This window comes from Ailuropoda melanoleuca, chromosome 6 (genome assembly GCF_002007445.2).
Source record: "Ailuropoda melanoleuca isolate Jingjing chromosome 6, ASM200744v2, whole genome shotgun sequence".
NCBI classification, from domain to species: domain Eukaryota; kingdom Metazoa; phylum Chordata; class Mammalia; order Carnivora; family Ursidae; genus Ailuropoda; species Ailuropoda melanoleuca.
The window spans coordinates 82,130,656-82,146,615 of NC_048223.1; the positions used below are offsets into that span (position 1 = coordinate 82,130,656).

The 15,960-nt window shown below is 52.9% G+C and overlaps 1 protein-coding gene and 1 long non-coding RNA gene across 2 annotated transcripts in view; both read right to left on the minus strand.

Annotated features, from left to right (window-relative positions):
* LOC117802708 lies at window positions 1–2,325 on the minus strand. The gene is made up of 3 exons (XR_004626183.1): window positions 2,155–2,325; window positions 1,870–1,976; window positions 1–1,624 (listed from the first exon to the last, which is right to left on the minus strand). It is a non-coding gene; the product is annotated as an uncharacterized LOC117802708 (long non-coding RNA).
* An 8,730-nt stretch (window positions 2,326–11,055) lies between these two features.
* The window catches only part of ZCCHC24 (zinc finger CCHC-type containing 24), a 60,984-nt gene continuing 56,079 nt past the window's right edge, over window positions 11,056–15,960 (minus strand). Inside the window, exon 4 of the mRNA XM_002922420.4 lies at window positions 11,056–15,259. Within this exon, the coding sequence (XP_002922466.2) occupies window positions 15,146–15,259 (114 nt within the window). The 3' untranslated portion in view covers window positions 11,056–15,145. The remainder of the gene's footprint in view (window positions 15,260–15,960) is intronic.

The window sequence follows — 15,960 nt, forward strand, 5'->3', positions numbered from 1 at the left end:
AAAAAGATTTTCTACCTGATTTTAAGCAATTGGATTATGATGAAACATATATATGGTTTCCTTTATATATTTCTTGTGTTGGGTTTATTGATCTTCTTGCATTTATAGATTTAACAGATTTTGAAAATTTTTTGTTAATTATTTCTTTATATATCTTTCTCTTCTTCCTCTCCTTTGGGGGTTCCTAATTTGTACATTAACCCAACAGAAGTTGCCCCATCTCATTGATGCTCTGTTTTGTTTTGTTCTTTCCAGTCTTTTCACATTGGTGCGTTTCATTTTGGATAGTTTCTACGACTATGTCATCAAGTTCACTAATCCTTTCTTTCTTTCCTTTTTTTTTTCCAGACCACTACCATGATTTTATTCTTAAATAAATGCTCAGTCTAAGGCCAGATTAGGCAGACAGGTGGGCCTAAAGCCAGGGAAGTGCAGGTTTTACTAATCCTTTCTCCTCTTCATTTGCTGTTAATCTCCAGTGTATTTTTCGTATCAGAAAAATTTTTTCATCACTAGAAGTTTCACTGAGGTATTAAAAATATTGTTTCCATATTTCTTTTTAACATGCTCATGCTTTCCTCTACCTTCTTGAAAATACAGAATACAGTTATAACTGCTTTAATGTCTACTCAGCCCTTACCTGTGATTTCTGTGTCTGTTTTTACTTATTTCTACTTCTTTATATGCCTAACTTTTAACAGATGCCAGACATTTTACCTTATTAAAATGTGTTGGATATTGTTGTGTTCCTGTAAATATTCTTAAGCTTTGTTGTGGAATGTAAATAAGTTATTTGGAGATCGTTTTATTCCTTTGAGGCTTGCTTTTGAGCTTTGTTAAAGAGACCAGCACATCTCTTAGTGAAGAACTAATTTTGTCCTACTTCTGAGGTCATGGGGTTCTCAGTGTTCTGCCCTGTTTATCATGAGGTTTCCCAATCTGGCTGGTGGGGACTTCAACTATTTCCGTCCCCCTGTGAACTTTGGGGATTTAGTTCTGCCCATTCCTTCGGGGTGGGGAGTGGTCCTTTGGTCAGCGTTGGGTCATCTTACATGTAGGGGCCAATCTGTTCTCGGCTAACTGGGTGAGGGGGGCCCTCTGCACGGGTCTGAAGGCTCTCTCTGGGACCTTCCTCCTCTCCATGCCACTTTTCATTCTCAGTGCCTCTGTCTTCTTTCCAGTGCTCTGATCCGAAAATTCTACCTAGCCTCTGCCCCCTAAGTTCCCCAGTCTGCCTCAAGTAAGGGAGCTGGCTGGGCTGCGTGGCTTCCCCCACCCTGCCTGGAGACCTGGAGACTCTGTCCAGGCTGTATTCTCCACAACCACAAGTCTCACCTCATTTGCTTGTGTTTCTTTTTCTCTGGAATCCCTGTTCTGTCCAACAGCTGGACAGCATCGGGTCACATATTTTGTCTGTTGATTTGGTTATTTAAAGTGGGAGGGTGACTCCAGTTTCTCTGACCCCAGAAGCTGAAATCTTCTGCATTGTTTTAGTTGTTTACAAGGAGAATACATTCTCTTCTTACTTGGGTGATATACAAGTCAGCTCAGGACAGGGGAAGAGCCTGGAGATGCCCACATGTTCCTCCGAGAGAAAGCAGCCAGGCCAGCTGTCCTCAGTGAGCTGCAGGAGAGGAACGTGCGTCAGACCTCACTCTCCCTCAGGCAGCCTCGTCCGATACGGGGCAGTGGGCAGCATCACAGCCTGTCCCTCTCCACAACTGTCCACGTTCCCACTGGGCCCCCCCAGGCCCCCTCCCTGCACCAGCCCAAAAACCATATGGATGATCCCAGGACAGCCTCTGGGATCACAGCTCAGAGGAATCATCAGAGTGAAGGATTCTAGATGGAGCCAGGTGCCCTACTTACTGTGTAGGTGGGGAAACGGGCCTGGAGGGGCAGAGCAATGAGCTCAGTGACAGTGGCCTGAGACCTGCCAGGTCAGACCCTGGCTCTCCTGACCCCAGATCTTCTTACTGCACAAAACAGAAAAGCGATTAAGAAAAGATCGCCCGATCAACATGACACGTCACATCAATAAAAGGATAAGAATCATAGGATCCTCTCCATAGATGCAGAAAAAGCATTTGACAAAATACAACATACACCCATGAAAAAAAAACCCTCAACAAAGCAGATTTAGAGGGAACATACCTCAACATCATGAAGGCCTTCTATAATAAACTCCCAGCTAAGATCATCCTCAATGGGGAAAAACTAAGAGCTTTTCCTCTGTGCTCAGGAACAAGACAGGAACCATCTACTCTCACTGGAATTCCTAGCCTCAGCATGCCGACAACAGAAATAAAAGGCATCCAAATTAACAAGGAAGAAGTGAAACTTACACTCATTGCAGATGACATGATACTATGTATAGAAAACCTGAAAGACTCCACCCAAAAACTGCTAGGACTGATAAATGAATTCAGTAAAGTCACAGGATACAAAAATCAATGTACAGAAATCTGTTGTATTTCTATACACCAATAATGAAGCAGCAGAAAGAGAAATTAAGGAATCAATCCTACTTACAATTGTACCAAAACTAATAAGATACCTAGGAATAAACTTAACCAAAGAGGTGAAAGACCTGAACTCTGAGAACTATAAAACACCGATGAAAGTAATTGAAAATGACACAAAGAAATGGAAATGGAAAGACATTCCATGCTTGTGGGTTGGAAAAACATTGTTGAAGTGTCTGTAGTACCCAAAGCAATCTACATGTTTAATGCAATCCCTATCAAAACACCACCAGCATTTTTCAAAGAACTAGAACAATTCTAAAATTTGTACGGAACCACAAAAGACCCCACAGAGCCAAAGCAACCTTGAAACAAACAAAGCTAAAGGCGTCACAATTCTGGACTTCAGGTTATACTACAAAACCGTGGTAATGAAAACAGCATGGTACTGGCACAAAAACAGACACATAGACCAATGGAACAGAACAGAAAACCCAGACCTGAACCACAATTACATGCTTCAACAAAGCTGGAAAAAATATGCAATGGGGAAAAGAAGTCTTTTCAACAAATGGTGTTGGGAAAACTGGGCCACTTTCTTGCACCATAAATAAAAACTCGAAATGGATTAAGACCCAAATGTGAGACCTGAAACCATAAAAAATCTTAGAAGAGAGCACAGGCAGTAACTTTTTGACATCGGCCCTAGCAACTTCTTTCTAGATATGTCTCCTGTGGCAAGGGAAACAAAAGCAAAAATAAACTATCAGGACTACATCAAAATATAAAGCTTCTGCACAGCGAAGGAAACAACAAAACTTTATAAAGGCAACCTACAGAACGGGAAAAGATATTTGCAAATGGCATATCTGATAAAGGGTTAGTGTCCAAAATATACAAAGAATGTATTAAACTCAACATCCAAAAACTGAAAAATCCAATTAAAAAGTGGGCGGANATCCAAAAACTGAAAAATCCAATTAAAAAGTGGGCGGAAGGGGCACCTGGGTGGCGCAGTCGTTAAGCGTCTGCCTTCGGCTCAGGGCGTGACCCAGCGTTCTGGGATCAAGCCCCACATCAGGCTCCTCCACTGGGAGACTGCTTCTTCCTCTCCCACTCCCCCTGCTTGTGTTCCCCCTCTCGCTGGCTGTCTCTCTCTGTCAAATTAATAAATAACATCTTTTAAAAAAAAAAAAGTGGCGGAAGACATGAATAGACATTTTTCCAAAGAAGACATACACATGGGCAACAAACACATAATAAAATGCTCAACATCACTCATCGTCGGGGAAATGCAAATCAAAACTACAATAAGATGATGTCACCTCACACCTGTCAGGATGGCTAAAATCAACAACGCAAGAAACAACAGGTGTTGGCGAGGATGCGGAGAAAGGGGAGCCCTCCTGCACTGCTGGGGGGAATGCAAACTGGGGCAGCCACTCTGGAAAATAGTATGGAGGCTTCTCAAAAAGTTAAAAATAGAACTACCCTGTGACCCAGAAATTGTACTTCTAGGTATTTACCCAAAGAATACAAAAATACTAATTCAAAGAGATACATGTACTCTGATGTTTATAGCAGCATTATCTACCATAGCCAAACTATGGAAACAGTCCAAGTGTCCAACAATTGATGAATGGATAAAGAACCTGTAAGATATATATGCATATATATGTGTGTGTATATATATGTATACACACACACACACACGCACACATACACACACAGAATATTAGCCATAAAAAAGAATGAGATCTTGCCATTTGCAAGGACATGGATGGAGCTAGAGTGTATTATGTTAAGCAAAATGTTAGTCAGAGAAAGACGAATACCATATGATTTGACTCATGTGGAATTTAAGAAACAAAACAAATGAGAAAAGTGAAAAAAAAAAAAAGAAAGAAAGAGGAACCAAGAAACAGACTCTTAACTCTGGGGAACAAACTGATAGTTACCAGAGGGGAGGGGGATAGGGGGATGGGTGAAATAGGTGGTGGGGATTGTTATGACGAGCACGGGGTATTACATGGAAGTGCTGAACACCTGAAACTAGTATTGCACTGTATGTTAACTAACTGGAATTTTTTTTAAAACGCTTATTTTTATTTATTTATTTATTTTTGAAGACTTTATTTGAGAGAGAGAGCATGATTGGGGAGGAAAGGGGGATGGGGGGCTCGATCCCAGTACCCTGGGATCATGAGCTGAGCCGAAGGCAAATGCTTAATGGACTGAGCCACCCAGGTGCTCCCAAATAAAAACTTTAAAAAAAATGAAAAACGATTGACTTTTAAAAACAATAATGCTTCCAATCCTTCTATTAGGAAATGACAAATACATTACTGAACAAAGAAGTACAATCAATTCTTAGACAAATGAGGCCGACCTATGTGCTAACAGGGCAAGACAATGATGTAGACAGAGCTGGTTACAGAATAGCATGTCAAGTATGATCCCATTAATGTGTGTGTATAATCCCGTTAACGTGTGTGTGTACACATCACAGGCACACAGATTTATGGAAGCAAAAAGATTACGGAATGATATGGCCAAACCCTTCACAGTAGTGAGATCTGGGGGAAGTTAGGCCACTGGGTGTGAAAATTCACATCCTAGTTCCTATTTCTCTGTGTTGTACCCATTTGATATCATGCAGGAATTATTTTTATAATCAAACTCAGGTATTAGCACTTGACAATATTGCTCATAGGTGCGTAGGTGGTGAGGGCTAGGTAGCCCTGTGCCAGCGAAGTCTGGAATTACCTGGAACTGGGGAGGAAAAAAAATTTCCCAGCAGGAAGTTGCTGTTCTCAGATATCGCCACCAGAGGGGAGCAGAGGACCGGCCGATTGTTGCCAGAGGACCGAGGGGTGGAGAGGTTGGGTGGTTTCTGAACTGGCAAGGACGTCAGGGGATAGAGAACCTGACCACAAGGCTTGAAGCTGACTCCACCGTGGTGCGGGGCTGGGGTCAGGTTCCGAGGGAGAGGAGGACGAGATACATGCTAGCCAGAGGTCTCTTGCCTCAGCCCACGGAGGAAACTGAGGCAGAAGCCCAGTCAGCGCTGAACTAACGTGGTGTGTGTGCCTGGGGAGGGGAGGAGAATGGCCTGCAAGGAGCCAGCAAACCCAAGTCCCTTCCAGAAGCGAGGCATGGGCTCCACATCTGCCAGCTGCTCAGAGTGAAGGTTTCAGAACACAGAGCTCAAGAGGTAGGAGGCAGAGGCGGAAGGAGACCCTGGGGAACCCCCTTCTGAGGAAGTGCAGGCCGGGGCACTGTCACCAGCTCTGTGAGGGCTGCAGTAGCTAACAGTTCTTGAGTGCGTTTTAGCTGCCAAGCACTTTGTCTCCTTTTGATCGTTAACAGTGACGCTCAGGGAGACACTCCCATCTTGCGAGAGAGGACACCGGGGCTCAGAGGGGGGTGACTTACTCAGGACGACAGCTGATGAGCTGAGGCTCAGTGTCCAGTCCGTCTGACCCAGAATCCCTGCCGGGATGAGGGTGGGTAGGCAGAGACGGAGGTCGAGGCAGGTGCCATGGTCCCAGGCTGGGCCCCAAATCGCCCCCTGGGCTGCAGGAGCTGTATGTGGAGGGGGCCGTGGGGGCTGAGCCCGACCTCAAGGAGTGACCACAGGAGGGGGCGGTGACGTCAAGAAGGTGGTAAAGAGGGGCGCCTGGGTGGCACAGCGGTTAAGCGTCTGCCTTCAGCTCAGGGTGTGATCCTGGCGTTCTGGGATCGAGCCCCACATCAGGCTCCTCTGCTATGAGCCTGCTTCTTCCTCTCCCACTCCCCCTGCTTGTGTTCCCTCTCTCGCTGGCTGTCTCTATCTCTGTCGAATAAATAAAAATAAAAAAAAACTTTAAAAAAAAAAAAAAGAAGGTGGTAAAGGGGACTGCTGCTCAGCTCCCAGCTCGGACTGCGTGGGGATGGGAGAAAGTACTCTTCGCATCTTGGACCAGGATGCAGGATGTGGGAAGGTAGCTGGCCTGCATGCATGGCTCCGGGGAGGAGAAGGAGGAGCAAGGATCCAGGGAGAGGAGGCACAGATGCTGGGCCTGGCTGGCCCTGGAGGCAATGGAGGCAGAAGCAGTGGTACCGCCTCGTCCCCCCCGAACTTTTCAAGGACAGAGGTAGCAGGCAGGTTGGGGGCTGTGAGGGGCCTGGGCTTGGCTCTGGCTCCCACCGTGGGGCGTGCACTCCATGGTTATTGGCTCTGAGCGACTGCAGGAAGGCTGGCAGGCCAGGCTGGGCGGGTGTGAGGGGCCTGAGGGCAGGCCAGGTCAGCCCGGATGTCTGACTGGCTGTCTGGGAGGGTGCACAGCTGCAGGAGGCAGGGATTAGGCCCCCGGGGCTGGACATAGCCTCGGGGACAGATGTCTCTGGGAGGGGCCCAGGGAGGGGCTCTACTCTTGCTAGCCAGGTGATCTTGGACAAGTCACTCAACCACCCCAAACGTCAGCTTGCCCATCTGTCAAGTGGTCCTCGTCCTAGCTCCCAGCTCGCAGGGTGGTTGCAAGCGTGGAAGTCACATAGTACAGGGGCTGGCACAGCAGGGAACCTGCTGGATGCTGGCCGGGTCTTATTTCCTCATTTACTCCACATTCAACCCTGCGAGGTGCCAGGCCACACTGGCGCTGGAGATGCATAGAGAGAGCCCTGGCTGCTGGCCGACAGGGCCCTGCAGGGCGCTGGGTGTGGGTGAGGCTGTGTCTGGGGACCGCCCCCAGCCCTGTGCCTACACTTGGCCTGGGTGCGCTCCCTCTGCCTGGCTCCCCCTTGCAGCTCCTCAGCTGCCCAGGAGTGGAAAGTGCAGCGCATCAGAGCCCAGGCGCCCATCACTCCAGCCGTCCTCACCATCCTGCCCGTCCTGTGTTCTGGATGACTTGAAAACAGTGCAGGCGCCGCCCCCCTGTGCCCATACATCCTCCAGTACCAACAGACGAGGACGTGGTGCTCACGCCCCCAGTGCTGTCATCCCACCTCACAACACAGGGACACTCTCCACCGTTTGAGATGCGAGGACGGACTTTCGGTCACTGCGTAGGGCTGAGGGTCGAGGCTTGGCTTCTCCCACCTACCCGAGGATGCTATGGTTCGAGCTCATGGTGAGGGACTCGCGGGGACGGGGATGTGGGCAGATTCACAGGGAGTCCCTTACCCTTCCGGACCAGAGTTTCCTCCTCCCTAAAAGTGACCCTTGGGTCGGAGGGGTCAGGGAGAAGGGCTGCCCTGGGGACCCCCAGCTTGTAGACAGCGCAGTAGCACCGTTCTGGCTGGAGAGGGCGTCCCAGGGCTGCCCACTCCCACGGGACTCGGCGGGGCCGCGGCCAGGCGTCTGAGGGCGGGTGTGAGCGCATGGTGCGCGCATGTGTGAATACGTGTGTGGCGGGGCGAGGTGAGCGCGGGGCCTCTAACAGCGCTGGATGAAGTGGGTGTGTTTAGAGGGCCCTTTGTGCCTGAGGACAGACTGTTCCTGGCTCTGCACAGAGTTCCAGGGAACAACCAGATTCCTGACTCTGGAGGCGGCCGCCCTCGCCCCGCAGGCCGCCCCCCTGTCCCAGCTCCTCCTGCCCCTTCTCCGTCCCCCAGAGGCCATGGGGGAGCCTGGCCAAGGCAGCCCTGCCTGGGGCACTGCTTGGGGTGCTGTTGGGATGCCCGACCCTGGGTTTCCGAGGCCAAAGGGAGAGGGGTCAGGGTGTCTCAGGGCAGGCGGGGGCCCGACTCCCAGCTCCATGTGGGGCCCGGCCCCAGCTCAGGGCACACACCTGGCCACAAGGAAGTCCACTGGGAGTCTGTCGTCAGGATCAGAAGCCGCAGCGCGTGCAGAGGCCGGACGGCACAGCAGAGCACCCCGCTTGTCCGTGCGGGGCGTCATGCCCTCCCCGGGCCTCCGCTTCTCTACCTGCCCTGTTAGCCTCCTGCTCCCTGCCCTGGCTCCTGCTGGGACTGTTAGGGGCACACGTGAGGCCACGGAGAAGACACGGGCCTGCAGCTGGAGGGCGGCGCGGCCCCACCTCCCAGTGTGAGGAACCCCAGCGCGCGCCGGGGGCCCCGTGGGGGGAGAAGCAGCCATCAGCCCACAGCAGCCCGCGAGCGTGTCTCGATTGCCCCCAGCACACAGATAAGGACGCCGAGGCCCCGCGTCACACGTTCTGAGAAGAGAGGGGTGCTAGGAGCCTTGTCTGGGTCCCACGAGGGGTCCCAGGGCTCCCAGCAGGTGCTGGTGCTGAGATGGGAAGGGAGGGGTGAGACACTGGCCTGCTCTCCCTCCCCGCGTCTAGAGCAGGCACCGAGGGGGCTCCGTGCTCCCAGGCCTGGGCTCAGCCCCAGTGCTGCCTCCACATCCCTGCACGGGGACTGAGAACTCGGGGTTCAAACCCTGTCATTGCCCCCCAACCGTGGGGTGACCCCGGGCAAGCCTTCCCCTCCGGGGTCCTCAGCGTCGCCCCAACAGAAACGTGAGGGGTGTGAGTAGGTGTCCGGGGGAGGCAGGGGCAGGCCCAGCATGGGGCCGTCCTCTCTGGTCCCCTGACACCCCTTTCTGAGGTGGACTGTGTTCTCTCAGGGTTTTGCAGCCAGCTGCCTCTGGACACGGACGTTAAGTCTGACCGGAAATCCTTCCTGTCCAGGGGAATGACTGGTTTCCACAGCTCCGGGAGATGTCGAAATGCAGGCTGTGTTTGCCTTGGGTTTGTTTTCTTTCCACGGAAAACAAAACACACACATGGGCGCAAGCACATCGACGTACCAGGGCGGATAACCGAATGTTAACCTCGAAGTCTCAGCCCCGGCGCACAGCGGGTGCCCAGGGAGCGCCTGGGGGCAAGTCAGTGGACCTAGGGGTCCTGGGCGGGAGGCTTGGCTCCCCCTCTGACTTCCTGTGTGACCTCGGGCAGGTGTTTCTGCCCCGGTCACGGACAACAGGAGCAAGAGAGCCACGTGCCTGGGGAACCCCCGTGTGCCAGGCCAGGCACTGGGCCTTGTGCTTACAAGGCCATCTGATCTGTCCGATCTGCACACTATCCCTGGGGAAGCCGGGGCTCAGGGAGAGGTGGAAAAACAGCTCAGCTTCATACAGCCGGGGGAGGCAGGGCTGTGGGGCACAGGGGCACCCTCACAGACCAGAGCTCCAGTCCTTGGATCTGTACAGATCCCTACTGGGGAGGGCGGCCCCCTCCTGGGGCTGCTGGTGGGTTGCCTGCCACCAAACAGGCACTCCTGGGAGATAATCCCCTCCTCCTCCTCCTCCTACCTGTTGGGGTTGGGTCCCCCTCTCCACTCACCTGCTTGGCTCTGGTTCCAAGTCCAGGTTGACTCTGGCCCTGTTGGCCACGTCACTCACCCTGAGGGCAGGCATCTGGAGGTGAGTGTGCCCGCAAGCAGGGAAGGGCTTGGTGGGTTCTGGGAGTCACTGGACACTCCAAATAATACAGGGGGAACATTCCCTGCTTCTGAAGTCAGGGATCTCTGCTCCTGCTGGTTCCCTCCCCCTCCCCCACCGTTCTCCCTGACCCCAAGGACCCACATCTTTTCTCTGCTCTCAGAGGCCGGATGCATTCTGGAGGCAAGTTCTGGCCCACAGACACATGGTTTGATCTATATACTATTTACAAGTTTAGTAAGCTAGTTGCCAAAATTTAAAATCGTAAAATTTCACATAACCACCTGGATCTTCAGGACCACCCCCCCCGCCCCCCCACGCCAAGCAGTATATTCTTAGATAGCAGTAATTGGCCGGAACTGAGGATGGAGTGCCCCGCCAGTGCGGCCAGAGCCTCTGCCCACTGGCCTCCCCCCTGACATCACCACTGGCCCCACAGGACCGTGAGGGACCATTTCAAAGCCTGGCATTTCTCAACCTTGTACACTGGACTTCTCTGGGGCTTTAAAAACCTGAGGACACAGGCCAAGTTCTCGAGCATCTCCTGGGTGGGACCACAGCTCCCATCGTGATTTCAGCAAATAGCAAGTTTGAGAGTGACCAGAGCGCTGGCCCCAGGCCGAGGGGCCCCCATGTGTCAGTGGCTTCTTGAGAGCCACGGCTTCCTGTCCACGGCTCTCAGCAAGAACCCCACCTTCTGACAGCCCGGCCTCAACCTGGCTTGTTCAGAAGAGAGAGATCCTCTGTCCCCTCTCCTGGGGACTTCCCAGGAGGCCTGGACCCTTCTGATTGCTCATCGTATGATGTCCAGGGTCTAAGGCCCCAATCCTGGGCTTGGCAAGAGGGCCAGCCACGGCGGTGGGGCCCAGGCTGCTGCCTCCAATGAAGATTCACTCCTATATATGGTCACCCGGGAGTCCCATTGCTGAGCTAACGTGTGACCTAATGTGCTGACAATCTCGCCCAGCCTGAGGCCCAAGCTGGGGAGGGCCCTGACTCTGGAGAGAGCGTCCACTTGGGGGCAGAGGGGCTGGGAGCAGGCAAATCAATGGGAGGAGGCAGGACAAGGACAAGAGGACCCAGACCCGGGACAGGAGAAAGGCAGCTCGAAGTTCTTCCCACCCCACTTGGCCTCACGCATCGGTGAAGACGTCCAGCTCCCCACGGATGCTCTGTGTAAATAAGGAAACCCAGGAACCTCTCTTGCTTTTAAAAGTTCTTTTAATACAGCATGAAAAGGCTATATTGCTATAGGCAAGCTGTATACAGATTTTCCAGGAATAAGGCACACAACGGAATGCCATCCCGAGGGCGGCCCTTCGGAGAGGTCGGGAGCCTTCTCCATGCACCCTCTGAGCTGGGCCCACGGGTTCTGTTTGTCTTTTTAGCTGGACACACACGTATTAACAGATACAGACATGGACAGGGTCACCACACGGGAGCGGAGGAGGTCCGACGGCGAGGCTGGCGACAGACGGCGATGGGCCCTTCTGCCACCAGCCCTTGGGGGATGGCTCAGCCACCTCCCTGCGGGCCGGAATGCCTCCCAAACTTCAGGATTAGTTGTTGCACTGGGCTACAATGTAGTGATGTTGGATTCAGTATTCATTTAGAGTACATTCAAGTCTATTAGATGTTGGAGGCCAGGTGTAAAGGCTCTGGTTGACGCATCCAAGTTCAAAGAGCGCGGGGCCCAGAGGCGTGGCTCAGATGGTAAAGCTCCAAAGAGGAGCGTAGAGAAGTCTGCTCCTGTTTCCTCTTCCCTCCTGGGCCCCGCTGACAGGAGCCCTCCGCCAGGCCAAGGAGGCCATCTTTGGAGCTGGCCAACCGAGGAGGGGCTGGCTGTGTAACACTGCGAGGCCCCTTCTTCCCCTGGCCCACTCCCTGTCCCCCCACACCACAAAGTTAATAACCATAATAACAAGATAATAATAAGAAGGTGCAAGAGAATGGATTACAATGCTGTGTTTGTTACCCTCAGCTGAAGAGGCTCAAAGGGGTCACTATTCCCTTTTTGGCTACGTATCTAATAATAGCTTCCCTTAGAAAAAGCAATACTTTCCAAAATACACATATGTATAAATACAGGACACGAACATATTAATAAGTCTAAGCATTTGAATAATATGCTTGGCTACTTAATACTGATATTTTCATCCAAGGAAAACAACAGAGAAGAACAACAATATGGCTTAAAGAATTGCAAAGATTTTTTTTCCTCATCAGAATTATGTACCAACTTCATATAATATTCCATGTAGACAATATTTCCTTCTTAATGTAGTTCAGTTGCATACTTTTTACAGATCAAAGCATAGTAAAAAATCAACAAACAAACAAAACCCAACAGGAAAAAAAGAGAAAAGTTCTCACCATAAATATTTTCTTGCAGCTCAACCAGAAGGTTTGCAAAAATACTTCCAGAAATCTTCATTTGATATTCTACTGCCCTCCTGAACGCTCTGAACTTTGAAAATGCCTCTCCTTTTGTTTTTTTCCTCAAAAATCAAACAATTATATTTTTCTTTTCTTTTTCTTTTTTTAAAAAAAGGCCCTCAAATATATACAGACAAAGATCACTGTGAAGATGTTTTTCGGGAGAAGGTAACAAATTCAGTGTTGTGAGAAAAATGGGTAACCAGAAGAAATTTTAACATCTATGATTTTTTTTTCAAAATACACACATAGTATTTTTCTTAAAAAAAAAAAAGGAATTCTGTGTCAAGTATAACTCAAAATAAATACAAATTCACAAGTAGAGCTACCGAATACTTCATATGGGTTAAACACTGTTATCTCCCAGCTGGATCACTAGATCGACTCACTGCAGACGATTGTCCCTTTTGAACATACGAGCCACACACTTTCTCGTCTCTGGGGCTCTTGGGCCCTCTGAGCACTTCGTCCTCACGGCACCCGGCCTGGACAGCACAGCTCCTGCTGCCCACAGAGAGCTCCCACGTTCAGCCAGAGCCATGCAGGGGTGGGGAATGCGGATGGGCTGCCTGGGGCAGGAGGGCCCAGCCCCCACGCCGGCCAGCCCCGCGCAGATGGCAGGGGCGGCCGCTACCGGCTGGACAGGCCTCCTGAGAAGGTCACTTTGGGGTGATATCCCATTTCCTACTGGCCCGGGGAAGGCCCTGGTCTCCAGCAGTCTGGAGCCTGCGTTCTTTTTAGGGTGTGGGCTGCCCTGACCACCGCAGCACGTTTGGCAGGCTCCGGGCCTCCTGGGGTCAAGACCCCCCCTCTAGGGCCAGGTCCCTGGAAGGGTTGGGTCCTGATCGTCACGGAAGAGACCAGCACATGGGCCGCCACTGTGGACACTACCTTCCTCGGTGCACTAGGATGACTGACAGTGACAGCTTCCCCTCGGGGACAGAGAGCCTTGGGCCGGGACGACTCCAGCTCACCTTGCCACCGCGGAGAACACAGGGAACAGTTGGGAGGGATTCCTCGGTGGGAGGCAAGGGTGTTCACAGTCGGTTGCTGGGCGCTCTGCCCCTGTGGGCAGCGGGGAGGTGGCCACAGGGCTCAGGCTGGAGCAAATATCCTCTTGTTAAGTGCTCAGAGGGCATGGCCCCTGACATCTCCCCTGAACCGCCCCCCCCCCCCGCGGGGCTGCAAACACACTCACACCATCTCTTCAACTTGCTCCCTGGACCCCTGGTTATCACTTCACTGTTAACTCCTCAGTTGTACACAGCATTTTCATTTGAAAGCAAAAGGTGACCAGGCCCCAGTTGGGTGACCTTGAGCCATGGTAAACACTGAATTTCAGGCCCATTTCATGGTCTGATTTTTTTTTTTTTCCACAGAGGCATAACGTTGGGGCAAAATCAAGTGACCCAGTCCCGCCAGCTGACTCTCTCCCTCTCCCTGGGAGAAAGGAGGGACGATGGGACAGTAAAAATAGGGCTTCTCACAGGGGAGAGAGGAGAGAGGCGAGCGTGATCCCTCCCACCAGCCAGGACAGTGGTCTCCCTGACCAACGTGACTTGCCCAGCGGCCTCCCTGCTCCCTTGGGAGGTAGGAAATCATCGTCCCCATTTTATAAAAGAGAGATTCTGTAGCTTACATTGGGGTTGCCCTGTGTGAGGGGGGATCCTTCTCCCTCATTTTTGCTGGGGTGGGGTGGGGACATCAGACAGGGCGGGGGTTATAGGCAGTGACCGGGTGAACCGGCATCCCTCAGCTCTGTCCTAAGTGACTGACAGGTGACTGCGTGTGGTGTGGGGCTTGGCGAGCCTCTCTGGATAAAGCTCCATGTGAACCCCACAACACCAGAGCTGAGATGGGCCTGCGTGCCCCGGAGCCGCTCTGTCACTGAACTAGTAGGCGCCCTGAGGGCCGGAGATAGGAAGTCCTTCCCGAGGCTTCGTAGTGTGTGAGCAGCAGGGCCAGGACATGAACCTGGGTCTCCAGACCACCAGGTCCGTGTCTGTCCAGCCAGAGTGTCTTCCCGCCTGGCCCTACGGCCTCGATCAGGGCGTGGACCCCAGTGTGGGTGGGGGTGAAGGAGAGGGGTAGGGAAGCAGCCTGACAATCCAAGCACGAAATCCAATCCCAAGGGGGAGAAGTGTGTGGTGGGGGGCGAGGGGAGGCATTGTCTGAGGTGCCCCACGTCACGCCGTGGAACACTGTCCCACATTCAGCACCTCCCTGTCCCTGACCTCTGGGTCTGGGGTATGCCATGCTAATGATGTCACAGGCAGTGAGGTTTGGGGCTCATGGTGGGCAGGGGGCAGAGACATCCACTCCCCAGCAGCTGCTAGAACAGGCGTCAGCTCGCCAGGATTGCTGACTCAAACTGGACAGAAACATACAGCTCTCTGAGAGTGGCTTTGCACACAGGGCAAACTGGAAGGTTCTGGGTAGAGAAGGGGGCCTGGCTAGTCTTGGGGAGACAGTCCCCTGCAGGCCTTGGGATTCACAGTACATTTAGTGCACTTGTGGCCAATACAAGGCTGCTCACCCCAAAGGGAGTCTCAGAGGAAGACCGCCGGCAGGGGACACACCAAGGGCTTTCTGGGGCCCTGGGTGCTGACCTCTGCTCACACTTGTCCCCTCCACACAGAGCCCCAGGCGCACCTGTAGAGAGTCCCAGAGACCCGGCGTCCTGTGGGGGCAGCCACGTCCATAACACTGTTTGTCAACACAATGAGACGAGAACCTAAGACAGCCCTGGCTAGGCGTGTAAGGCTGCAGGACCCGCGGCACGGCGGAGAGACCTGGGCAGGGGCGGCTCCTCTGGCGGCTGGGCAGGCGGCTGCGGGCGCGGCGGGCGGCGGCCGGCTCACTGCACCCGGCGGCAGTAATAACCCAGCACCTTGCACTTCTCGCAGAGGTGCTGGGGGTGCTCCTTGCTCTGGTCGGACACGTCCAGGCCGTCGGGCTTCTCCAGAGGTCTCTGCAGAGAGGAAGGGGGGAGTGGAGAGAAAGACAGAAACAGAGAGAAGCAGGGAGAGTGAGACAGATGCAGAGAGAGGCACAGAGAGAGCACGAGACAGACACACAGACAGGGGTGGGGGTGCCTGGAGAGAGAGTCTGGAGTCACAGAGGTTGTTTCCCTAGGGGCCTGGGTCCTTCCTGCCTTTTGCCTGTGGCAGGTGCATGGCTGGGGCTGGGGGGGGGGCAGGGAGAGGAGAGGCTCCTGGACCCGCGAGGTCTGGATGCCACTTTGCCCTCCCCCAGGACTGTGGGAGCACCCACCCCCGAAGCTCACAAAAGCCCAGGACACAGGCAGGATGGTGAAGCACAGACTTTACCCAGATAAGGAAATCAAGGCCCAGAGCAAGGAAGACCCAGGCCCACATCTCCTGATCTCCAGCACACCTGGCGCTAATTCCCAGGCTACCTGTCACTCCTGTGCTTCTTCGGGCTTGAGGTCAAGGAGCCCTCGGCTCTGTGAGGTTAGCAGCCAGTGCCCCTCGTCCCCGGGCCTGGCACAGTCCTTCCCCTGTCCGTTGAGTAGCCAAAGGAGTAGAACCCCACTGTGTCCTAACAGGGAAACTGAGGCCCAGAGAAGGGAGGTGGCTTGCCAGACCCGTGGTGCTACTCACGCACTGTGACCTCCGGGGGCCTCAGAAAGTGGGCCGTCATTGCACGTGG